This window comes from Phascolarctos cinereus, unplaced genomic scaffold (genome assembly GCF_003287225.1).
Source record: "Phascolarctos cinereus isolate Bilbo 61053 unplaced genomic scaffold, phaCin_HiC Scaffold_4;HRSCAF=312, whole genome shotgun sequence".
In the NCBI taxonomy this organism is placed as follows: domain Eukaryota; kingdom Metazoa; phylum Chordata; class Mammalia; order Diprotodontia; family Phascolarctidae; genus Phascolarctos; species Phascolarctos cinereus.
In genome coordinates, this window is record NW_027555847.1 from 58,874,862 (window position 1) to 58,900,655 (window position 25,794).

Sequence of the window (25,794 nt, forward strand, 5' to 3'; positions counted from 1 at the left end):
ACTGACTCTTCGTCTAGTGCCTTTCCTCTGAATAGTGTAGCTTGAGGCATCGTTTCTGTTCTCTCCCCACTGCTTTTACAGAACTCTTAGGAAAAGGTGGTTTATTACAGAGGAAGAAAGGACCCCCAGACTTTATAACAGAGTCTCAGCTTCTTTAAAGGGGCCTACTTGCACAACCAAAAGGAGCACGGACTTTTATTTTAGTTTCAATACAAGCACAGAAAGAACACGTGTCCAGGGACACAGGTAGAGGGGTCAGAGTGACTCTAAATCATACAAGTAAACCAGGACGCTCTGTTTGCTTCGATTGTTTACATCTCTTACAAGCGTTCAGCCAGCTCCACCGGGGCGTGGGTGTGTGGGCTAAGTAAAGAAGAAGAGGAGCTCTTCTTTCTCTCTGTCGTACTTGCTGTCTGTCTCCTTCCTCCGGGTCTTGTCGGCCACTGGCTCCGAGCGGTACATGAGCTTCCTGCCCGTCTGTAGAGAAAAAAAAATGTGCTAGGGCTTAGGTGGAGTCCCCAGCTGGTGACCCAGAGGCAGCTGCTATTTCCAGGTGCTGTTTGCCATGCTCTGCAAAGAGCCTATGTAGACATTTTAGGCACTGTTGTAGCTGGATAGAAATGAGAAGATCCCGTGACCTACTTCACTGCTCAAAATAGACCTGTAGAAAAATTCTGCTTGAAGTGCTCAAGAGTCAGGCCTAGGCACAATTAAAAGTCCAGTCTGCTTATTCATTGTGTTTAAAGGGCATTGGTCATCCTCGGCACCTCTGTTTTCAGGAAAATGGGATGTTTATGTTTGTGTGAAGTGCCTTCTGGAAAAAAAACCATTGGTGTTGGGAGCACCGGGCACCACCTTGTCGCCATTCTCCCAGGTCACTGGGTGGTTCACGCAGGGCACGTGCCTACAGAATAGGAGGGTTCGGAGATTTGTGGTGGGAGAGGGACTTTCACATTAGCTGAAAGGTGTTTGGGAGAAGTGAAACACAGATAAGGGAGAAAATAAGTGGCAGTTACCTAGGCAGGTGCCAGCTCAGTGCAAGGAGAAAGTTTAAACACTTGGAGCTGACAGTGTTAATGAGCCACCTAACCAGGAATTCCCAGTCTCTGGGTATTTTCAAACTGAGGTCTGTCAGAAATGTTGCAGAGGGCATTCCCACATTGAGACTCAGATTAAGCTAGGATGTCCTTGGGTCCCTTCAAATGATGATTTTTTTTTTCTGTGCCTGCAGGCTCCACAGAGCTTGCCTCCTGCAGGAGCCTTAATGGACTGGACAGTGTCAGGAGGCCCAGAGGCCTGAGAGAGCAGGGGATTGGAGCCTGGGGAGATATCCCATGTATCCTGATTTGGCAGTGGGCCTGGAGGACCCATTGCCCCGCAGGGTTCTGAAGTGTGATGGAACCTAAGACACTTGCATCTAGGGCATCCCAGCTAAGAAGTGGAGGAAAGATATTTATGATTTTACCTCTGAAAAGGAGCTGAAGCCTGTTCTTGGCTTCTGAATTCTGAAATGCTCTGTCTTGTCTGTCTGACTTTCCTCCCCCTCCCCTTCAAGTGTGACCCTCCATCCAAACAGCTGGACTGGCCCAGTGCTGCTCACACTCTCCACCCTACCTTTTTCTTGATACTCGCTTGGGCCCTGGCCAGGGCTCTCTGGAGCCGCTCCTCCTGCATCTCTCTGAGGAGTTTCATTTTCTCTTCCCTCAGCCTGCCCAATAAAAAGGACAATGATGAGAGGCGTGCTGGGACAGCCAGCCTGTGCCCACCAAACAAGCACTGGGCCACCTTGTGCAGCCATCTTGCTGAAGCCAGCCTTCTCGCAGAGACAGGGAGCCATGTTTTCATTTGGCCTTAGCCAAGTCATGTTTGTGCATCTTTGGCATCACCCTGAACCCCCTGTTAATCATGAGCCACTCGCTGTTCAATGCCCATCCTGTTCCCCCTATGGTAATGTCTGGCCTTATACAATAGTTTAAATTGAGACAGCATTGTAAGCATGTTGGCAATCGGTCACTTCCTGCTCATGAATCGGTCATGATCTGCACGGTATGATTGGAGGGGTCCTGGCTAGATGTCCCCACCATTTTATTGAAGTAAATGTCTCATTAGGGTACTGTTCAGGGCTGGTCTGGTATATTTGCTTTTTTTTTTCCCTCTTTTTAAAAAATTAATTTGATTTATCAACAATCGCTTCCACATGCTTTTGAGTTTAAAATTTTTCTTCCTCTTCCTCCCCACCACCCTCCCCAAGATGGCGTACAATCTGAGATAGGCTATGCATATATATTCCTATTAAAACATTTTCACATTAGTGATGTAAATAAGAATTAGAGCCAATAGGAGGAACCGCCAGAATGGTCTGGTATATTTGAAGTATGGGTCTGCCTTGGAGTCAGTCAGGTACTCCTCAAGGCATCACCACCACCAGTCCCAGTCATGCAGACACCAGTCCCTGTGGGTAGTGGGACCCTCCTCACCTGATGTTCACTATAAAACCTGGATCACAGGTCTCCCCCCCCCATGACAAATTTCTCTCCCCTCGGGATCTGGAAGTTTGCTATGCAGGTTTTGATCCATCAAAGTGATCAGAAGTTTAGAGATCCTTCTCCCCCAATGACCCAGTACAAGGGACAGCGGTGCAGGAGGGCCGAACTAGGAAAAAGGATTTAACTATCGATTGGCACCATGTTAAAGCCTCTCTCTGACCTTTGTCTAAGTTATGTACCAAGGTGCTATTGCTTTCCCCTTTGGGAGAAAGAGCAGTTATGTGATTGCCTTGTAGAAAGGCACCTGGGCATCTCAATCTGAAAGCTGTAATCTGGGTGAGGCCACTCCCTCCGCTCCCAAAGCAAGTATATGTCAAGTGTAAGACTTGAACCCAGGTCTTTTGACTCCAAGACCAGGCCTCTGCCCACTGCAGCGGGGGTTCTTGACCTTAGTTTATGTCACGGGCCCTCTCTCAGACACATAACAAAATATTTAAGATTATAGAAGAAACAGTATTGAAATACAGTTATAAAAAGATTTTAAAAAGCTAGTTCATGGACCCCAGGTTAAGAGGCTCTCCTCTACATCATAATGTTCCTTTATTACTTCCTTCCTCAAATCATTTAGTGAATCCTTATTTTAAAAATGAAGTTGGGAAACAGACTTTTGTTCCTTTCAAGACCAGGCAAGCTGAGCAAATCCTGACCAGGGCAGAGCTGGGGTCAGCTTCTCCAAGTTCTTAGGACTACGTGAGGGACATTCAAGTCACTAAATGTCCATTTAAGGTGCCTGCTGTGTGCGAGCCATTGTGTTTGGTGATGTTGGGGACACAAGCATCCTAAAAACTCATTCTCATGGAGCTTGCATGCTAATGGGAGGAAGCAACACGTACACAGATAATAGAAAGGCATTTTAAGAGGGAGAGAGATCTAGTAACCGGATCAGAAAAAGCCCTTTGTAACTGAGCTTTGAAAGAAGCAAGAGTTCTTAGGAATTAAAGGATGCCTCCAGGGAGAGTGGATCTGATGGGTGCCATCTCCTTGATGGTTCTGTTTTTTCTTCACATTTGCTGAAAGGCACTGATGTATCGGTGAACCCCAAATAAAGATCAGAACCAGCTGGGATAACCCTATATCACCTACTGTCACCTAGCAGAGAGCAGAGGCCCTGGAGCTGGGGGCCACCCCACCCCGTGAGGCACATTGCACCAAGAGGCAAGGGTAGATCATGGAAAGGGTCCAGAAATGAAGGTATTGCCTGTTGAGTGCCATAAAAAATAGTGAATGTGCTTTTGGGCTGGATTCATGGAAGCAGAGGATCCAGAATGAGGCAAATTATTTTCCCCCTGTCCTCTACCCTTGTTAGAATACATCAGGAATATTGTGTTCCATTCAGGGAGACATGCTACAAGGGGTATTGATGAAGCTTGTCCAGATGAGGGTTAATATGGTGGCCGTTTTTTTAGACTCAAGGCATGGTATTCGTGCCAACGAAGTCAGCCTCACCTTATCCTTCTCTCCTTTTCTTTGGCCTTCTCAACTTGTTCAATCTTCCATGCTGGGACCCTCTCCAGATTCTCTAGCAGTTCGTCCAGCTGGTGCTCAATAATGGTGAGCATCTGCAGAGTGCCCAGGCTGGACTCACAGTCCCCAGTGCAGTGGCGGTATACTTCTACTACCTTTTTGTTCAGGCTGTCCAACATCTTGTTCTAGAAGTGGGTGAGGAACAAGAAGACAAAAGGGAAAGTCACTAGGCTGTGTAGCTCCATAGGGTGAAAGATGAGGGAACCTAGATTCTTTATCAGATTCCTCCCTGATATCAGCTCCTGGATTGATCTTTTAGCTTCACTTCTCTGCTCCCACATGTTAATATGAGATTTAGCTTATTAGTGTAATTTGTATATTTTTCGAAATGACCTGGGCAGCTATGGAAATGTGGGTTGGAACATCTGTTTGCCTCATCACATTTCTCACGCCATTTGCCTGGTTTTCTTTGTCCTGAATCTCGTTTTCTCCTACTATAATCTACCTTGTATCAAACTTATTTCTATGCATCCTATCACACCTCTCTTCTTGAGCCTCCTTAACATTTCGTTTTTTGATGTCAATTCTCCATTTCTGTATCCCCTGGGCCTAGCCCTAGCTCAATGCTTTGCACTTAGTAGTTGCTAATAAATGTTTACTGAATTCCTTGTCATGCTCCTTTCTAGTTGCACACCGTTGGGAAAGTCACTTCTCTCTGGGACCTCATTTTCTGAATCTGTAAAATGAAAGAAGAACTAGATGATCTCAAGGCTTCCTTTTAGTTTATGTGTCTTAGTGCATCTAATTCAGGGGTTCACAGAATCATATGATTTCAAAATTGGAGAAGACCTCAGGAGCCAGCCAGATGGTCCGAACCATATCCAGAAAGGAACCCCCAGTACAACATGCCCAGCAAGGCTGGCAGCCTGTGGTACCTGCCAGTGTCATAGAACCAAGACCAACTGGTACCTCTCCTCACTGCCATGTCACCTGATCGATATCACTCTAATATTCTTCATGGCTTGGCTCAAGTCAGATCTCTTACTTTGATCTCTTGGAGCACTGATGGGCCAGGCCATTCATCTGGCCCATGCTCACAAATTATTTTTCAAAATGGCACTCAGCACAATGCCTTCCTTACACATCAGATAGTTTTTGGAGATTACCCATGCTATCCCATCTCACTTCACTTGTTCAGATTGCTCCAACCTTTCTTCCAGTCCCCTAGATTCTTCCTCTCCTTCATTCCCCCATATCCAATCAGTTTCTAAATCTTGTCTATTCTTTATCAATCAATAAACATTAAGTACCTACTATGTGCCAGGCACTGGGTATACAAGAGGCAAAAGAAGTCTGTCCTCAAAAAGCTCACAATCCAGTGGAGGAACTCAACAATCTATGTTGACGACATCTTCAAAATTACTTTTCCTAAAACATATTCCCCTGTTCAAAACTAGTCTGTTGCTTCCTGATGCTTCTAAGATAAAATGCAAACTTCTCAAACCTGACATTTGCAGTCCTCCAGATCCTAGATGCCCTCTGCCTTTCCAGTCTTATTGTATATGATTCATTCACATTTACATGCTTAATTCTATCAAATGGGCATACTAGCTGTTCCCCCAACAACATGCTATCCCCCATTCCAATGCCTTTGCAAGGCAGTCCTCCATACCTGAAATGTACTCCCTTCTCACATCCTCTTCTTAGAATGCTTAGCTCCCTTCAAAATGGAGATCTTGAGCCTCCTCCTACACCACACAGTTGTTAGTACCCTCTCCTGCTTTGTATATACACTTGTCTGTGTACCTGTTCTATTTTCCCTAGAGAAGGTTAGCTTCTTGAGTGCAGGGATTAATTGATTTCTGTCTTGAATCCCCACTGTCAAGCACAGTGCCTTACAGGGAATAGTTACTTAATACATGTTGGTTGTAATGAGCTGAATTCCAAGTCCTGCTGGACTCTCATCTTATACTCACTACTGACTCCACTGTTTCACCTAAAGCCAGACTTGCTCCTTCCTGGGACTGATTTAATCTCACACTTCCTGGCACCCGCCTGCTTCAGTTCTCCCCAATCCCCAATATTCTGAGCTGACTTCTCCAGCTATAGAGGCTTGGATCCCCCTTACTTCCCTTAGCCTATCACCACCCATCCCAGACCTCAGTCTACCTCACACCTTTATGTCATAGTCATGTGTGTACTTGTCCAATCTCTCCTACTAGATTTCAAGCTTTATGAGGCTGGGGATCATGTGTCATGTATCTGCAGTGTCACCTCAACATGAGTCAGTAGTAATTATGACGGCAGCCAAAAATAAGGTTAATTCAATCTTAACTATTAAGAGAAAGATTATGTACAGTACAAGGCGGAGGATCCCATGCTTTGGGTATGATATTGGGTGTGGGGTACCACAGTCCAGGAAGGATATTGACAAAGTGGAGATTGTCCAGAGGAGAATGGTGGACCTCAAGTTCATGTCATATCAGGACTGGAAATGTTTAGCCTAGGGGAGACTTTCATTTTTGAAAGACTGTCATGGAGAAGAGGGATTGTACTCGGTCCACTTGGCAAAACTGGGGCGAATAATTTTGTGCAATGAAATTCAACAAACATTCACAAGAAGGTAGTTCACTCTATGCTCAGCTGCTTCAGACGCAATAGGCCATGTGTTCATAATACAAAGATAGATACAGGCTTTGAAATTCTACTGACACCCTTTATCCTTCATTCACTAAGTAGTTAGTAGGGTATATAGTGGCTGCGATGAGGCAAATATTCGACATTCAAGAAACACATATTAAGTTCCTGAAGGGAATAGAAAGATAGATCGACAAAGCCTTGACTTGGAGGAACTGGAACAACTCCATGGGGTCACGTATCAGACAAATCACTGATACAAAGAAGTGTGAGACCAATTCAAAAGCCAGGTTCGAGCAAATCATGGGGAAAATTTTTTTTGAAGAAGCAGGAGGGTTAGGGAAGACAAGCCACACTCAAGGGTTTTGAATAGAGTTTTCAGCAAGATTACTGAGGTCAAATAAAAGCAAGGGAAATTTTGAAATTCGATTCTATTACTTCTGTAACTGCTTGCTACAAAAAAGGTTGTTGACAAAAATGGTTGCCCCACTAATCTGTTTGGACACTTTTCCTTGGTGAGAATAACGTGCAATACACAGGCACGAAGAGTGTAAGTGGAGTTACCAATGATAGTCACATGTCTGCTCTTTCTGCCTTGTTTCTCAATCTGGTTAAGCACCAACTTCTGTACTGGTGAATGGTGGTATTTAGTTGTGGAAAGTGTCATAGCCAATTTGACAATTTATTAGTCACAAAATAACAATAAATCTCTAGCTTTTACACTTCAAAAAAATTACTGAGGTCACCCCGGGCTTTGGTTACCTTAAAAATATAAAACTCAAACATCGAGCACTATTTTTGACAAATGTATTCATTCATATTCTCTTTTACTCCATCTCTGCAGATCTATTCTCTGTCTCTCTCTCTCTCTCCCCCCTCTCTCCCTCTTTCCCCATTTCCCTCTTCTCTTTTCTATTCCTCCATGTCCCTCACTAGTCAGTGGCTCCTCTAGGCATTTCTTTGTCCCTTCACAGGCCCTTGGAGGGTAAAGAAGTTTCAACCCCTTCCTCTAAAGCATGGGTTTTCCAATATTCAATTCTGGGCCTTTTGATCATCCCATGACTTTCCTGGAACAAACCAGAGCTCCCCGGACCATCTTGCAGCAACTTACCTGGTAATCGCTCTTAAACTCGCCAAAAGAGAAGACACGGGCTTTGAGTTGTAGGTCATCAGCAATCTCCTCTTCCTTAGCAATGGAGGTCCTCAGAGTGGTTGACAGCAGCTTCAGCTGGTTGACTTCTCGATCCCTGGGAGGGAGGGAGAGACAGAGACAGAGACAGAAACAGAGACAGATACCGAAAGAAATGGGAGCTCAGGGCCAAGCCTGCTCCTCTCTGGAAGGAGAGGCTATATATAGTGGAAAGAGTAATGGATTTGGAGTTAGAAGGTTTGAGTTCAAATATTCCCTTCTTTATACTACTTAAGTGACTTTGGGAAAGTCACTCATCTTCTCTGATGTTCTTAATCAAAACTTAACCTTAGTTTCCCCAATGTAATTCAACAACAAGGAATGTTTATTAAATGTATACTATGTGTAAAACATTGTGCTAGGTACCAAGGATTCAAACACAATAAAACATCCCTGTCTTTAATTTCCTTACATTCTTCTGGGGGTATACGGTATGTACATAGACGATTATATGCACCATCGTTTGAAGAGGAGAAAGCACTAATGACTGGGGTGGTGCTTGGGATTCTCAGAGGCAGAAGTGAGAAGGGAGTGCATCCTACTTATGGGAAACAGCCTGGGCAAAGGTACTGAGGTAGGAGGTGGTAGGTCATGTTTGGAGAAATAGCTAATAGGGCAGTTTGGCTGGAATTTAGAATGAAAAGATGGGGGGAGTAATAAGAAATAAGTCTGAAAAGTTAGTGAGGAGCTAGATTGTGGAGGGCTTTAAACGCCAGGCTGAATAGTTTATTTCTATCCTAGAACCAGTAGGAAGTCATTTTGAATGGGGGAAGGATTTTGAATGGGGGAGTGATATGGTAGGCCTGTACCTCAGGAATATGAATTTGGCAGCTGTGTGGAGGATGGGTTGGACGGGGAAACAGAGAGAACAGTCAGGAGGTGATCGCAATAGTCCAAGTGAGAGAGAATAAGGTAAAAAGTAGGATGGATGCTGTGTGAATGAAGGGAAAAGGTAAGTATATAAGAGATGTTGCAGAGATAGAATGGACAAGATTTAGAGTTGACTGACCATGAGAGGTGGGGAGAGGGAAGAGTTTGGTTTGGCACCAGGTTTGTAAGCCTGGGTAACTAGAAGGATGATAGTACCACCAAACATAAACAAGGAAGTTTGGAGGAGGGATGCATTGGGGAGGAAATAGATTGGATTTGGTTTTGGACATGTCTCTCTGTCTCTGTCTCCCCCCCTCAAAAGATAATGATGAACAGATTATATATAATTCAATTTAAGAGTAAGGGATGGGGACACTGAAAAGTGGGAAGATTAGACTGGTGGGACTGATACCTCAAGGGAATAGGCACACTCCCTGATCAATCCAAAATCATTGCAGCTGATTAATTGTATTGTGTACATTCCAGGTTCCAGGCACTATGTGTAGTGGTGGGCTAAAAAGACAGAAATAGTTCTTGTGTAGTCCTCAAAGAATTTATACAACACACACAACACATACACATACAAAACATACAAAATACATGTGTATACAACACACACAACACATACACATACAAAACATACAAAATACATGTGAAGTCATTGGGAAGGGATGGAAATTAGGAGAAAAAATAGGATCTGTTTGAAAAGACCATCATTCATGTTGCTGAGTTTGTCCATTCTTGAAGAGGACCATTAATGACATCAGGTAGGTGATGCCATGACATGCAAGTGAATTGGATTTAAGTGAGGGAGGGCTGTGCAAAGTCACATTCACTCTCTCCTCCGGAGCCATCTGGGTCCAGTGGTAAGGTATAGATCAGGATGACAGGAGATGGCCCTGGATGCAGTGGGAGACGTGTAGGATGTGTATGGAACTCACCAGCCCTCTTCAAGTTTTAAAGAGTATGGAGTTAGTAGTAAGGACAGAGATAGATAGAGAGAGGGACAGAGAAAAAAAGAGACAGACAGACAAAGAGAGAGAGACAGAGACAGACACAGAGACAGAGACAGAGAGAGAGCGAGAGAGAACATTCCCAGCATGGGGAACAGCCAATAAAGTGTCAAGGAGTCTAGAGATGGAGGGTCATGTGGGAGGAGCACTGAGTAAGACTAGCTGGATTGTGGAATGTGTGGAGGGGAGTGAAGACAAGAATGTTACAAAGATAGGAAGGACCAGGTTGAAAAGAGCTTCACATACCAGATAATTTGATGTTTGATCCTAGGGGAAAAGAGAGCCACTGGAGTTTACTGTGTTGGGGTATAAGCATGGGAAGTGGTAACAGTTGCAGACCTGCATTTTAGGAATATCATTTTGGCATTTGAGTGGAGGACAGATTCTAGTAGGGAGGACGTTGAGACGGAGAGACCTGGAGGCTATTACATAGTGAGAAGTGAAGGGCCTGAACTAGGTTGGTGGCTGCCTGTTAATGATGAGAAGGGGATTATGGGAGAGATGCAACAGACTAGATATATGGGAGGAATGGAAGAGTTAAGGGTGACACCTAGTTTGTGAGCCTGGGTGACTGGGGCAGGGGATGGTGGTTCCCATGACAGTAATATGAAGTTGGGAAGAGAGGAGGGTCTGATGGCAAGATTATTAGTTATGTTTTGGACCTGTTGAGTTTGGGATGCTTATAAGACACCCATTTTGAGATGTCCAAAAGGCAATTGGTGATGTGAGTCTGGAGGTCAGGAGACATTAGAGCTTAGATATATGGATCTATGGCAACTGATATCACCAAGCAAGATAGTATAGTGGGAAAAAAGAAAAGGGCCCAAGATAAAGGACAGTCATGGTTATCAGTCATGACCTGAAGGAAGATCTGGTCAAGGAGATTGAGAAGGAGCAATCAGGCAGGTAAGACAAGAACCAAAAAACTGGAAATCAGAGTTGAAATGGACATGGGAAGGTCTTTCAAACAGATGTCAGAGCTAGATGGGACAGAATGTCAGAGTTGGAAGGAACCTTAGAACATAGTTATCCCTTCTACATCATGGGGGTCAGGAGTACAGTGTTTCCGTGATCTGGAAAAATCCATGTAAAATTATTTTGGTCCTCCCTTGGCCCAGACCAGAGGAGAAGTCTGAATTATTATGATATTAAAAGACAAATATGTTTATATTATACAATACTATACATCTATTTTATTCATTTCTGGGTTTCTAAACTTTTTCTGTGTCACCTGCTGGCCTTCACTTGTTGTCTGCGGCTTCTGCAGAACTCCCCCCAAAATCCCCATTTAATTTCTTATGCCAACCCGCAATAGATTGAAAATGTGATGGGGAGAGTCACAATGTGAAACGGATAATTGTAAAATGTTATAGCTAGAAGAGCCCGTGGGGCTGATCTAGTAGCCGAACATCCTTCATTTTATAGAAGGAGGAAAACTGTGGCCCACAGATGGAAAGTTATAAGACCAAGAAAGTTCTTCCTTGTAGTAGAATGCCATTTGCTCCCCCTGGAACTTCCCTCTCCTTCTCTGCTCCCAAAGTGGTCCTAGTTTTGTCTCGGGGACCACATAGGACAAGTCTGTTCTCTCTCCTTCCTGATTGTCCTTAGCTGTTAAAAGATCATCTTCATGTCCTTTCCCTGATACCCCTACAAATATGGATCCCCTGTCCCATCCCCTGCTGGCTCTTAGTGTTCTCTTCTCTGGGCTAAGCATCCTCATCCTCTCTTTGGGGATGTTCCTGGGGAAAGGTGACTTGCCTTAGCTTATTACCGCTTGACCTACATTTTGTTCTGAGTGCTTTTTATGGAATCATTGATCTCTTCCAGGGTCTCCTCTGTCTCCTGGGAGTTCTGAATCAGAGACAGGTTCTGCTCCTCCAGCTGAGTGAAAATGTCCAGCAGCTGTTGAGGTTCTGTGAAGTACAGGTCCAGCTTCTCGGGGAAACAAAGTCTGTGGTTTATCTGTGCTCTGAGCCTCCTCCTGTTGCTAAGCACCCGGAGTGGAGGTTGTATTCTTTTTGTTATGGTCGGGGCAGGGGGATTTGGGCAGGCATGGAGGCAGAGGAACAGCAGAAGAAAGAAGGCATGGGGTTTCGATTCTGATTTCTAGGGGTTATGGGCATCCTCTGAATGCAGGTGCTCCTGACCTCCTATGTTTTGGGCAATTTGAGGGTTTTTACCCACTTCCCAATCAGTAGAGAGGGGTTTTGGTTCCCTTTAGGTCGTGAGCTTCCCATGTGGTAGAGGGACCAGGTTGTGGCTAGGATTTAGCATTCATTTGGTGGGTTAGCAGGGTGAGAGAGGAAGTCTGAAGCCATCAGGGGTCAATCCATTGCTAGGATTAGGGTCATTGTGTGATTAAGATTAGGGGGCAGGTTCACTCATCAGACTGGGTCTAGTGGCACGGTATGCTGGAATTGGAGTCAGGAAGACCTGAGTTCAAATGTGGCCTCAGACACTTACAAGCTGTGTGACCCATGGCAGGTCACTTAATTTCTGCCTCAGTTTCTTCATCTGTAAAATGGGGATAACAATAGCCCATCTCCCAGGGTTGTTGTGAGGATAAAATGAGTTAGTATTTCTAAAGCTCTTTATAAACCTTAAAATGCTATATAAAAGATAGCTATTATTATTAGAGTTTGGGTTTAGTCTATGGCCAGAGTAGGTGGATAGGTTGTGTGATGGGGATGAAGGAGCCCTCTGTGGCTAGAGTTAAGGGTCAGTCTTCGGTCAGAGCAAGAGATCACTGTGTGACAGGGCTTATAGGATCATAGATTTGGAGATGAAGTAGGTCCCTCATTCACAGATGAAAAAAAAAATTGAGGCCCAGAGGAGTTGTAACTTGCCCAAGGCTACATGTGTAGTAAGTGGCAGTCAGGATTTGAACACAGGCTCTCTGACTCCAAATTCAGCACTCCCCCCGTTTACTGCAATGGGGAAGAGAGAAGGGCAAGGGGGTCAGTTTTTGTCTGAGGTCGGTGTTTAGTTTAGGCTGTTTATTACAATAAAACTAAGTGTCCCACAGGAGTAGGATTCAAACCCTTGGCATGACTTTGGTTTCCTTAACCCTCTGTTGTACCCACAGAGCTAACTGGCAGTTCTGTGCCCCTCTGGGATGGTTTCAGGCCCTCTGACTCAAGGCCCTGGCTTGAGGTGAGTTATAGAATGAAGTTGTGGATCACTGACCTCATCATCACTGTCAGCTTCATCTGTTCTAGAAGAGAGCTCTGTAGGACTTGACCTGTCGAGAAATCGTGCCTATCAGTGGCTTCACAGAGGGATCGCTATGTCCCACATCTACATAGGAGTGGATGTTGCCCTCCAAGGATTTTCCCAGACTTAGTCTCTTAATCTGAGCTGGCTCCTCAGATTCATGTGTCCAACATGAAATTTGTCCTCTGCTCTCCTAAGCTGGTCCCTCCTCCCAACCCATCTAGCTTTGTTGAGGGGGAAGCCATGCTTCCCGTTCCCCAGGCTCTAAGCCTTGAAGCCGTCAGCATCCTTGACTCTTCCTGGCTCCCTCATACTTCATATTCAGATCATTCCCAGTCCCCTCATTCTACCACCCCCATATCTCTTGCATACATCTCTTTCTCTACTCCAAATGCCCCAACCTTAAGTTATCATCACCTCCAACAAAGACTACCATAAGGATTTCCTAGCTAATCAGCCTGTCTCCAGTCTCTCCCTGCCCTGCCCACATCTGCCAAATGAATCTTCCTAACTCCCAGGTACAACCCTGGCAGTTCCCTCCTCACAAATCTGGAGTAGTTTCTCTATTGCCTTTATGATAAAACCACAGATCTCTTCCCTCTGCAACCTACCTTTCTGGATTTATTTCATATTACTCTACATATTCTATATTTCAGCCAGACTATATTCCTAGCTATTATGTGAGCTTTTTATAACATTGCCAGCCCCTGTGAATTTCTCCAAACCATCCCCCATGCCTAGGATGCATTCTCTCCTCAGAATTATCTCTCAGAATCTATATCATCCCTTCATGGCTTAGCTCAGACGCCACCTTCTCTTCTGCCCTGCACTCAGCCCTTTCCTTCTAACCCTAACCAAAAATATTCTCACTTTTTTCTCAAATTATTCTAATGCACTTTGTTTAAGCCTTTATAATACCTTGTATTATCTATTTGTGCACACGTTGTACCTTTCAACTTTCAGAATGGAAGCTTTTTGAGAGCAGAGACCGTGTCTTTTTTTTTTTAACCTCTTTATCCCCAGGGCCTAGCACATAGGAATGGGGACAAGGCCTGTGATCTTAGTGGTACAGGGAACTCCCAGGTGAGCAAATGCCTTCTTAGCACTTACTAAACTGGCTCTTTGCTACCTTTGCAGCTCCACCAAGACCTCTACAATCCAGCCACCCTGACCCACTTGTGGCTCAAGCTTTTGCATCTGCTCTCCCCCACACCTGGGATGTTACCCCTCCTCACCTCCACCTTGTAGTTTCCCTGGCTTCCTCTCAACTCAAATGCCATCCTCTTCAGGAGGCCTTTCCTTAATTTCCCCTTCCTCTAATTCCTGCAACTGCAAATGCCTTCTCTTCTCGGATTGCTTTTGTCTGCTCTGTCTGAATCTAGTTATTTACATGCCGTTTCCTGTATTGGGATGGATGCTTCTGGAGGGCATTGCAAGGGAGCCTAGTAAATGCTTCATAAACACTCATCTACGGTCTGACCTTTGCTTCCATTTATACTTTTAGAGTATTACTTAGAGCTCTGAGAAGTTCTGTGACTGATTCCTCGTCACCACCAGTATGAGCAGGACCTAAGCCTTGGCCCTTGTGGCTTGCAGACCAGTTCACCATTATGCCACCATGACCCCACAGCTAGGATCTAATTACTGAAGTGGTTGACTTATTCATACTGGCACTATTTCCACTGACCTGCAACTATTTACCACATTTTACATAATTATAACTTTGAATAGTAAGATTCAAAGGCAAGCAACCACTCTAAAGGGGGATTTGTTATTCCCTCACTGCGTGTGCACACACTAGATGCTTAATTAACATTTATTGAATTGAATTGAGCTAAGTAACCTAAAATTTCATTACAAGACGCAGATTGCTGATGGAGCCTTCCTCCTCAGGTATGGACTGATGATCTTGAAAATCCCTTCTCACTTGGGACATTCTATAATTGTATCTATTCTATACATTCCACATAAGTGGAAGGCGGCTGAAAGGTATGTAAGTGTTGAGTATTTAACCTAGATGGATAACTCCTCCTCCTCCCTCCCAAACTTCAAAAATAGTTCTCCCTTGAAACATAGTCTAATTTATTTCTGCAGTCTGAAGATAACTGGGAACCTGTCAGCAAGTGGGCATAGGGGTTATCAGGTAATCTGGTGATGAGCACCCATATTATGCTGATTCAGAAATTCTCAAAAGAAAGAAATCAGCATGGGTTGGAATAGCTCAGGAAGGCCATTATATGCCTGGCTCTTCTCCCTAAATTCTTTTGGTTTATGTTTTCCATTGGTTGTTACGTCCCACGGCTTGGGTCGGTAATAGACCAGGGTTCTGTCTCTGGCAGGGCCATCGAGGAAGTTGTAGCTGCATCCACATCATTCATCTCAGGGTCTGGGATCTTCCCCAGACATTGCCAATTCTCACCTGAGAATTTTTTTTTTTAAATCCCATATGTAGCATGGAAAGAAATACCGAAGTAGGAGTCCGGAGACCTGGGTTCTAATCCCAGCTCCACCATGGGCACCCTTGGGTAGAGTCACTCATAACCTCCCATGACCTCTGTTTCCCCCATTTATAAAATGATAGGATTGGAGTGGATAGTTTCAAAGGCCACTATTAGCTCTGACATTTCACGTTTTAAAGTCCATTCCAGCTGGGATACTCCATGTTGTGCAGCTAGGTAGCATAATGGATAGAGTTCAGATCTCAGACGCTTCCTAGCTGTGTGACCCTGGGCAAATCCTGTAACCTCTGTTGGCCTCAGTTCCTCATCTGTAAATTGGGGATAATAATGGCACCTACCTGGCACGGTGGTTGTGAGGATCAAATGAGATCGTATTTACAAAGCACTCTACACACTTAAAGTACTATGTAAACGCGAGCTATTCTTCTGTTCTTCCAAGTTCCTTTCCCCTTTCTAACATTCTGGTTCTATGATCTTGCAGGTGATGGCCTTCCTGGGTCCAAGAGCTGCAAACTCTTTCTCTCTTTGAACTGTTGGCAGGCACAGCTGCCACAATCACGGGCAGAGGGAAGGTTTCTCTGGCATCAATGGACGCTGCCCTGTCCTGCTCAGGCAATCTCTGTGGGATTGTTTCCTTCCCGCTTTACAAAATGAGAGGGTAATGCAAGCATTGATCATCTCTTCCAGCTGTGACATTCTATGCTCCAAGGCCCTTCCTGGTCTGACATTCTACGCTCCAAGGCCCCTTCCTGGTCTGACATTCTATGCTCCAAGGCCCCTTCCTGGTCTGACATTCTATGCTCCAAGGCCCCTTCCTGGTCTGACATTCTATGCTCTAAGGCCCTTCCTGGTCTGATATTCTATGCTCTAAGGCCCCCTTCCAGCTCAGACATCTTTGTCCTAAGGCCCCTTCCCAGCTTTAACGTTCTATGTTCTGGGGTCCTTTTTGACCTAAATATTTTAGATCCCGTGTCTAAAGCTGATGTAAAACTTTGTGGTTTTGTGATATATTTTAAAAACCCTGACCTCCTCCAAACAGAGAAGTGCAGTTCAGTCCTCTTCTGCCTTTTGCCCTTTCCTCTGTAATCTCTTTAGAGTCAGGCAGGCCTAGCACTGCCTTCTACCTTTGTCCGCTCCCCCAGACCTGGCCCCATGCCCTCCTTCCAAGCTTGACTTACTCTTTCTTGCTGGGGCTCATGCTGAGCAGAGGCTGTAAATCCTGGGATGAAGACGATGTGCGGGAGGATTTGTCCTCCTTGCTAATCACTATCTCACTCGTGGATGACGAGGGGATGTTTGGGACAGGGGTGTTCAGGTTGGATGTCTCACTGCTCCTTTGGGGCTCTGGAGAGAATAGAAAGATCCCTTTGGAGGGTCCTGTCCCAGAACATTAGGCCTTTCCTCCAAACACCCCCCTTCTCTCTCCTTTTCAGCCAGACAGAGTCACTTCCTAGCTCTGACCTGTGGCTGCTCATGTCATATCTTGGAATGAGCTCCTCCTGTAACAGGCAGCATCTGAGAAGTTTCTGCCTGATCCAGAGCCTTCTCAATATCAGGCACTCTGGTATTTTTTTTCCATTCTAATTTTTTAAATAATTTTTATTAATTTATTTTGATTTATCAACAATCACTTCCATAAACTTTTGAGTTTTAAATTTTTCTCCCCCTCCCTCCCAAAGATGGCATGCAATCTGATATAGGCTCTACATATACATTCCTATTAAACATATTTATTATGAACCAATTTATTAAAACTAATAGGAGGAACCACAAGAAAGAGAAAACAAAACACAACAGAAGGAAAAAAAAAGCAAATAGTATGCTTTGGTCTGCATTCAGACTCCATAGTTCTTTCTTTGGATGTGGATAGCATTTTTCATCATGAGGCCTTTGGAGATGTCTTAGATCCTTGCATTGCTAAGAAGGGCTAAGTTTATTAACGTTAGTCATCAAACAAAGTGGTTGTCACGATGTTCTCCTGGTTCTGCTCACTTCACTCAGCATCAGACCATACAAGTCTGTCCAGGTTTTTCTGAAGTCAGCCTGTTCATCATTTCTTCTAGCACAATAGCATTCCATTACATTCATATACCACAACTTGTTCAGCCATTCTCCAATTGATGGGCATCCTCTCAATTTCCAATTCTTTGCCACCACAAAAAGAGCTGCTATAAATATTTTTGTACATGTGGGTCCTTTTCCCATTTGTATGATCTCTTTGGGGTATAGCCCTAGAAGTGCTATTGCTGGGTCAAAGGGTATGCACATTTTTATAGCCCTTTGGGCATAGTTCCAAATTGCTCTCCAAAATGGTTGGATCATTTCACAACTCCACCAACAATGCAATAGTGTTCCAATTTTTCCACATCTTCTCCAACATTCATCATTTTCCTGTTTTGTCATGTTGACCAACCTGATGAGTGTGATGTGGTACCTCAGAGTTGTTTTGATTTGCATTTCTCTAATCAGTAATGATTTAGAGCATTTTTTCATATGACTATAGATGGCTTTAATTTCTTCATCTGGGAACTGCCTGTTCATATCCTTTGACCATTTATCAATTAGGGAATGACTTGTATTCTTATAAATTTGACTTAGTTCTCTATATATTTTTGAAATGAGGCCCTTAGACCTCATAGAGACATTGGTTGTAAAATTTCTTTCCCAGTTTTCTACTTCCCTTCTAATCTTGGTTGCATTGGCTTTGTTTATGCAAAAACTTATCAATTTAATGTAATCAAAATGATCCATTTTGCATTTTGTAATGTTCCCTATCTTCTGTTTGGTCATGAATTCTTCTGTTCTCCATAAATCTTTTTGCTCTCCCAGTTTGCTTACAGTAGCTTTTATATCTAAATCATGAACCCATTTTGACTTTATTTTGGTATATGGTGTGAGATTTTGGTCTATGCCTAGTTTCTGCCATACTCTTTTCCAGTTTTCAGTGAAACCCCAGGCATTCTGGTATTGCAGAAAGCATTATGGGAGTCAGGAGACATGAGTTCTAGTCCCAGCTTTCTCACTAACAAACTGTGTGCCCTTAGATGAGTTACTTTCCCTCTTTGGGTCCCTGTAAAATGTAGGGATTAGACCAGACGCTCTCTTAGATTCCTTCTAGCCCAAATAGTCCACAGATCTGATTCTGAGACAGCTTATTTATGTCTGGACGGATGCTCCAATGTGTCTGTCTTGGACTACTGAGTTCTTGCCTGTCCTCTCTTGTGTTTGATTATTGAACATGATCTCCCTAAGGGCAGAGACTGTCTCACTTTAGTTGTATCCCCATCACCTGTCACAGTATCTGGCATATAACAAGAGCTTATTAATTGAAAGGTTGCTAGTTGTGGGCCTTTGGGTAATGATTCTACCTGCTTGGATTCTGACCTTCTGCCTGCCTTGGGCTCAGGTGACTTCCCATCTGTTGGGAAGGCTCTGTTTTACTGATGCCCAAAGTCTGACCAGGTATGACCCAACAGGTAGGGGCTTTGTGAATCGTAGGGATGGAGAGGCAACATTTATACAGTCCCTCTCAGACTCAACCCCTTGGTCTCCCCCTCCTTCCTCCTGTTACCTTTTTCTGTGGGCAAAAATGGAATATTTTCTTTTTGTTGGTCTAATGTCATCCTGGCAGCAGCATGGGCCAAATGCTTCCTGGCATGGGTCATCAGCCAATCCTTGGGGGACACCTTATAGAGGAAATCCTTATAGATTTTGAAAATCTGGACATTGTCTTCAAACTTGGAGATCTCGCTGGGCCGGGATTCAAAGAAGAGATATTGTAAAAGTTAAGCCAATGGTACCAGGTTCCCCAACCCATCTATTCCTCACATTCCTATTTCTAATCCTCCCAGAATATTAAAAGTGTTAACGTTCACAGAGATCACCTAGCCCAGACCCCCTTATTTGACCAAGGAATGGGGAACAGAGTCACCCAAGATCACACAGTTAGTTAGGGGCAGAGCCAGAATTTGTTGTAATGGAAAAGATGCTGAATTTGGGAATCATAGAATCTGAGTTTGAATTCCATTTCTTGCATTTTTCACTTGTGTGATCTCAGGCAAATTGCTAAACCACTCTGGGCTTCTGTCTCGTCATCTGTAAAATAATGGAGTTGGTCTAAACCAGGGGTTCCCAAACTTCTTTGGCCTACCATCCCCTTTTTAAAAAAAAAATTACCTAACAGCCCCTGGAAGTCTACTTTCTTTAGCCCTTTAATGGTTTTTTTTTTTAAATTTTTGTCATTTCAAAAAATGTAATTTAAAAAAAAGATGCATCTTAAATTTAATAATTTATTATAAATTTGTGGATTTTTTCCCCTGCATTGAAATTTTGATGATACAATATTGTACCATATAACTAACTGTATAGCATAGTATTGTAAACAAGTCATTATAAGCACATGTTCCTGCTGATGCATGCTGGACTTCTTGATAAGGTGCGACATGCTCGCCTACCAACACTTGCTTGTTAAGACCTGTCGGTGAACTTGATCACTGATTAGTTATAACTTGCATTTTGTATGTTTATTTGGAAAATAATTTAATCACTACAACTTTAAGTCTGTTATGCAACAGATGAAATGTGTACGAACGGTTTTTCAAAATTTTCTTATTTTCTCTTCTTTTCATATGCTTTTTTTCCATATGCAATTGCACCCGAGGCCACTACCAACCCCCCTGGATCATACCAGTGCCTCCCAGAAGGTGGTATCGCCCACTTTGGGAATCTATGGTCTAGACCAAAGATGGGGAACCTGAGGCCTTTTGACTGAGTCCAAGTTTTACAGAACACATTCTTTTATTAAGGGGATTTGTTCTGTGAAGTTTGGGTTCAATCAAAGGGCCACACTTGAGGACCTGGAGAACCACATAAGGCCTCAAGGCTGCAGGTTCCCCATCTCTGGTCTAGATGATCTCTAAAGTACTTTATAGCTCTTGTTCAATGAACTTGTGATCCTAAGTGAGTCTCATGAGTTCTGGACCATCTCCACTCTTCTTCCTTTTTTTTTTTTAGGCAGTTGGGGTTAAGTGACTTGCCCAGGGTCACACAACTAGAAAGTGTCAAGTGTTTGGTCTGAGACCAGATTTCAACTCAGGTCCTCCTGATTTCAGGGCCAGTGCTCTATTCACTGCGCCACCTAGCTGCCCCCATCCGCTCTTCTTCCTATGGCTAATAAAGTCTGCCCTCATCTCTTCCCATTTCTTTCATTCCATCCTTTTTTCCTACTTTTCTACCCCTTTCCTTTCTTTAAAAAAATTAGAGAGGTAGTAGATCAGTAGAAAGACTGGGTATAATAATAAATAATAATAATAATAACAATATTTACATAAGCCAGGCACCATACTAAGTGCTTCATAAATATTATCTCATTTGATCTTTGCAACAACTGTGGGAGGCAGGTGCTACTATTATTCCCATTTTACAGATGAGGAAACTGAGGCAAACAGGAGTTAAATGGCTTGACCAGGATTGAACAGCTAGTAAGTGTCTGAGACCATATTTGAACTCAGGTCTTCCTGATTCCGAGCCCAGCACTCTATCTACTATACTACCTATCCACCTAAAATGACCTTGAGAGGTCAACTGGATCATTTCCATACTTCCTACTTAGGTTGAACAGGATTCTATTTGGGAAATGCCTTCTAAAGAAGTAGGAGGCAGCTAGGTGGTGCAGTGGATAGAGCACTAGCCCTGGAGTTAGGAGGACCTGAGTTCAAATTTGGTACAAGATGGTTACTGGCTGTATGACCCTGGGCAAGTCACTCAACCCTGATTGCCTCTGGGGGCAGGAAGAAAGTAGGGAAGCTTCCCAACGTTTTTCCCCTCTATTGACTGAAGTCCTAGGATGATTAATAATAACAATAACCATATAAATATATATGATTAATAATAACATCATAATCAATTAATAATTAATAATAACATAACAACAAATAATAAATAATAACAATAGCCATATAATCATATAATTATATACGATTAATAATAACAATAACAAAAATAATAATAACAATAATAGTAGTAGCTAGCATTTATAAAGTGGTTTACCATTTGCAAAGAGCTTTTCATACATTATTTCATTTGACAGATGGTCTAGTCCTAGCTTTGCTGCTATGTTGCTGTGTAACCATGATTAAATCCCTACAGCACTCAGGCCTCAATTTTCCCATCTGTCACATGGGGATAAGTAGCTGCACCCTGGCTACCTCACTTCGTTGGGATCCCTTGGAGTCACTAGAGCAGGGGAATGGTGTTTTAGGAAAGTTGGCCTGGAGTGGGGAAAGAGTAATTTCTCTGAGCCTCAGTTTCCTCCTTTGTAAAACAAAGCACAACAGAAGCATAAATCTAGTGCTAGAAGGGATCTTAGAGGTCATCCAGTCCAACTCCCTCAAAGGAAGAAAATGAGACCCAGGGAGCTTAAATTACCTGCTCAAAGTCACACAGTAAAACAAGCAGGATTTGAACCCAGGTCCTCTGATTCTCAATCCAGGTCTTTTTCCACTGTACCCGAAGAGATGATCCCCACAATACATTTCAGCCCTCAGTCTTACAATTCTGTGCCCCTAAGATGAACAAAGAGGCTTTTCCCCTAATGCGATGCCTTTTCTGACTCTCTCTGGAAGGGAAGTGGGGAAACTGTCACCTTTTCACCATTAAGATTTGTGCTGTGATATCTCGGATTTCAATGATCTTCTCCATCTTCGCCTTGGCCTCCTTTTCAGCTCTACAACAGAAGGAAGACATGTTATAAGAGGTAGCCAGACCACCAGCTAGTCAGTCTCATCAGCAGCAGACCCAGTCTAAATTAAAGAATAAATTCCCTTGGAGAAAAAGTTCAGTCTAAAGAAAAAAGAAAGTTCCATCTAGAAAGATTAGGCAACAGTCGTCCATATTCGCTTTTTTTTTGGCCTAAGTGAAGAGAGAGGGTCAAAATTTTGGAATGCAGGAAATTGAAGGTGCCTAGAGAGGTCAGTTGGTCCATTCCCATGCCTTCTGCTTAGGGTGAAGAGGTTTCTGCTTGGGAAATGCCTTCTAAAGAGGCTTAATAATGTTTTCCCTTCTAACAACTGAAATCCTATTTATCCTTCAAGGCCCAGCTCTAGTTCTGCTTGCTTCAGAAAGTTTTCCTTGACAATCATAGCTCACAATGGCTATCCTTCCTCTGGACTCTTCTAGCACTGATTTAATCCAGTCTAGCACTAAATTATAGCCTGTCTTTAATGGATGTGTATTTTTCCTCCCTCCTACTTAACGATCTGCATCACCTTTGACAAGCCACTTCCCCTGGTGTAGGCCTCAATTTTTTCATCTCTAGAATGAAGGAATTGTTCAGAGGTGTCAGACTCGAAGCTGGGACACAAACAGCCCTGAACCAGATTAAAATGCCACTGGGAAATGTTTAACAAAACAAACAAAAATGCAGTACAACATAGATAATGTTAATTTGTGGTTTTCTAAGTCAGTAGGTGGCACCCTGGATCGGTTTCTGTTTGAGTTTGACACCACTGATTTGGAGGATTTCCAGTTCTTGGTCTTGTGAAAAACCTACTGCCTTGGAAGCTGCTGGAAGGCAGAAGTAGTTTCTAATTTCTAGAGCTCTGCATGTAGTAGGCATATGTAAATACTTGGTTAGTGGGTTGGCACAAGAATCTCTCTGTCCCATAAGGTATAAAGCTCATTACAATTAATAGCCACTCATATTTCTCTAGTGCTCAATTTACAAAACGCTTTCCTCACAACCATCCTGTGGGTAAATAGAGGCCAACACAGGTAAAAGAGACTTGCCCAAGTCCAGTGCTCTTTCCATTATACCACAATCCTTCTTCTTACCACAAGTTTGAGAGCCCAAGTCAACCAGTTACCCTGGGCAGGCCACTCATCCTCTCTGCGCATCAGTTTCCCCATCTGTAGAATGAGTGGGTTGACTAGATGACACCCAAAGTCTCTTCCATTTCTGGAATGATGAATCCCATGATTCTAAGTCACATCAATTCTCTGGGTCTCCACCAGTTTCCTTGTCCATTAGATGAAGAGGTTGGACTGTGTACCATGTAAGGTCCCTTCCAGTTCTAGCTATATGATCCCATGGTCCATGCTACTCCTTCCATGCTCCATCTGTGGACCCTGTTTGAGTATTCCTTCCATTAATTTCTCATCCATCTTCTTTCATGCTATGAACAAGATCTACCCAATGAGTCACAGGACTTCCTTTCTCTGGGTCTGTTTACATTTTGAGAGTACCCAAATGTTTTCCCAGCAATGCACATCTTAAAATGTGCAATTCTGAGGAATTAAAAGTTTTGAATAACCAACAGTCAATGGAGAAATACATGGTAGCTGCAAGGGGATGACAGCACATTTCCAATGATGACATATTTGAGGGCATCCTATGCATATGGATATCAGGGAGGAAACAAGTTTGGAAAAGGAGATGGGCTGGTCAAATGATGTGGTCGAAGAAATAATTGATGGGTAGCCTGTGTTCTCCATTGATATCTTCAAAATGTAGAAACAATGGAAATTGGCTATCACACCAAGTCTAAACTTTCTGTCCTGTTCTATTTAAGGATCCCTATGGTCTAACTTCAATTTGGACTCTTCTCAAACACGTATCTTCCACTTCAGCCACGCCTAGCTCTTCACTGTCTTTGCCTTGGCCTTGGTAATTCCTAGACCCCATAGCAGACCTGAACATGAAGCTAGGTTTGTGTTCAATATGCTGGCTAAACTTATGGTCAACCCAAGGTTGACTGATCCACCAAATACTAGAAAAAGCTACCTGCTGGCAGGAACTAATGAAGGCCCACTTGCTAGGTGGGCCATGGCGGGTCTTAAAGGGCCATAATTTGGAGAATGAAAAGAGCATGGACTTGGCCTTTGTAAAATGGTAGCCCAAGAACAGACATGTTACATTCGGGAGAGGGAATGGAGAGTTATCTTCAATTAATGTTGTATCTTCACATTTGGCTGGGCAGGAGTTGGTTTAAAAGGGCCAAGTAGTGGCTACTCTTCCTAGAACCAGCCTTCAAGCTTAGTGCTTGAGGGCTAGGGGATGGGCTAGATGACCTCTTAAGTTTCCCTTATCTTCTAGGATTATAAGGGGAAGGGGGGGGGTCTTATTGGTAAGACCTCTAACCCATGTGGTTAGGTTCCTCTAGGACAATGGCTATGAATACCCAGGATTTTTGGTGACCTTTGGCATGTGTTTGTGCATCAGTGAAGCTGAAACTAAAGTCAGGATTAAGGTTTTAGTATTAGAGATTGAGTTAGGATTTAAAGGTAGGATTAGGGTTTTTAGTAAAGGGAATAGAGGGGATTATGGCTTTAGGGTCAGTTTTTCATACAGTGCTTGCTAGTGTTTGGGTTTAGGGTTAGATAAAGGTACAGGCCCCAGTTTAAGGCTTCATTAGGTGCTTATAGAAAGATCCAAGACCTAAAAGTATGGCCCCATTTCATTGGGGCATTAAATCTGGGTTTATGGACACTGCTGTAGAGGTGCACAGTACATGGTCCTCCTTTGCCCTGTGAATGGAATACTTTTCCTGGACTGATACCATTAGGGTGTAGTGGGAGGCCAGGTTCTCCCCCTTCTCCCCTCTATGCAATGATTTATGGAGGTTTTCACTCTGTGGGTTTCTGTGGCTCAGCCTCTAGGCTACAGGATAGTTTTTGATCCTCAGTTACTGAGTATAACCATTGGATCTAGAGAGTTAAGGTTGGGGGACATCATTTTGCCCCAGTGATACTCATCAGTTGCCCCTCCACTGTCCTCATGGGCCTTGCCCCCAGGGCAGCAACTTCCCCCCCTTGGTTTACATTCTCATGGCCTGCACGGAGTTCCGATCGTTCTCCTTCAGGAACTCATCAAACAGAGTCGCGTCCTTCTCGAGGAACTTTTCTGCCTTCTCCAGCTTCATCTCTTCCTTGGTGGCCAACATTTCCAGCCTCAGGATCTCCTCTCTCTTCACCTCCAGGGCATACTAAGGGCCAACAAACCACACCTTGGGGACACAGTTCTAAGGGCTCTCCATGTCCTCCCCAGTCTTGGCCTCAGCAACATACCCAGGGTGCACCCTAGATCTTGTGGGAAAGGGAGCATGATGGAAGAGGAGGGGGGAGGGAACAAAAATAGAAAGAAAGAAGGATGGGGAGAAACTGTGAGTATAAGAAGGAAGGTTGTTGTGTTTGTCCTTCGTTCTTGAAGAGGACCGTGACATCAGGGAGGTGATGACCTGACTTGTAATTCACTTTGATTTGAGAGAGAGGGCTGTGCAAGGTCACCAGTCTCACTTTCTCCTCCAGAGCTATCTGGGACCAGTAGCCAGATATTCATCAGGACAACTGGAGATGGCCCAGGATGCAATGGGAGACCCTGATCCTTTTAAGCTAAGGTCTTTTCAGGT

At 43.7% G+C, this 25,794-nt stretch overlaps 1 protein-coding gene across 1 annotated transcript in view; it reads right to left on the reverse strand.

Moving 5' to 3' along the window:
• Positions 1-168: 168 nt before the first annotated feature.
• CFAP100 (cilia and flagella associated protein 100) overlaps positions 169-25,794 on the reverse strand; it is a 44,456-nt gene continuing 18,830 nt past the window's right edge. Inside the window, exons 7-16 of the mRNA XM_020981148.2 lie at positions 25,208-25,371; positions 22,035-22,115; positions 18,963-19,141; positions 16,570-16,735; positions 12,906-12,960; positions 11,503-11,651; positions 7,759-7,894; positions 3,993-4,195; positions 1,615-1,708; positions 169-477 (exon numbers count right to left, since the gene is read on the reverse strand). Coding sequence (XP_020836807.1) covers positions 364-477; positions 1,615-1,708; positions 3,993-4,195; positions 7,759-7,894; positions 11,503-11,651; positions 12,906-12,960; positions 16,570-16,735; positions 18,963-19,141; positions 22,035-22,115; positions 25,208-25,371 — 1,341 coding nt within the window. The 3' untranslated portion in view covers positions 169-363. The remainder of the gene's footprint in view (positions 478-1,614; positions 1,709-3,992; positions 4,196-7,758; positions 7,895-11,502; positions 11,652-12,905; positions 12,961-16,569; positions 16,736-18,962; positions 19,142-22,034; positions 22,116-25,207; positions 25,372-25,794) is intronic.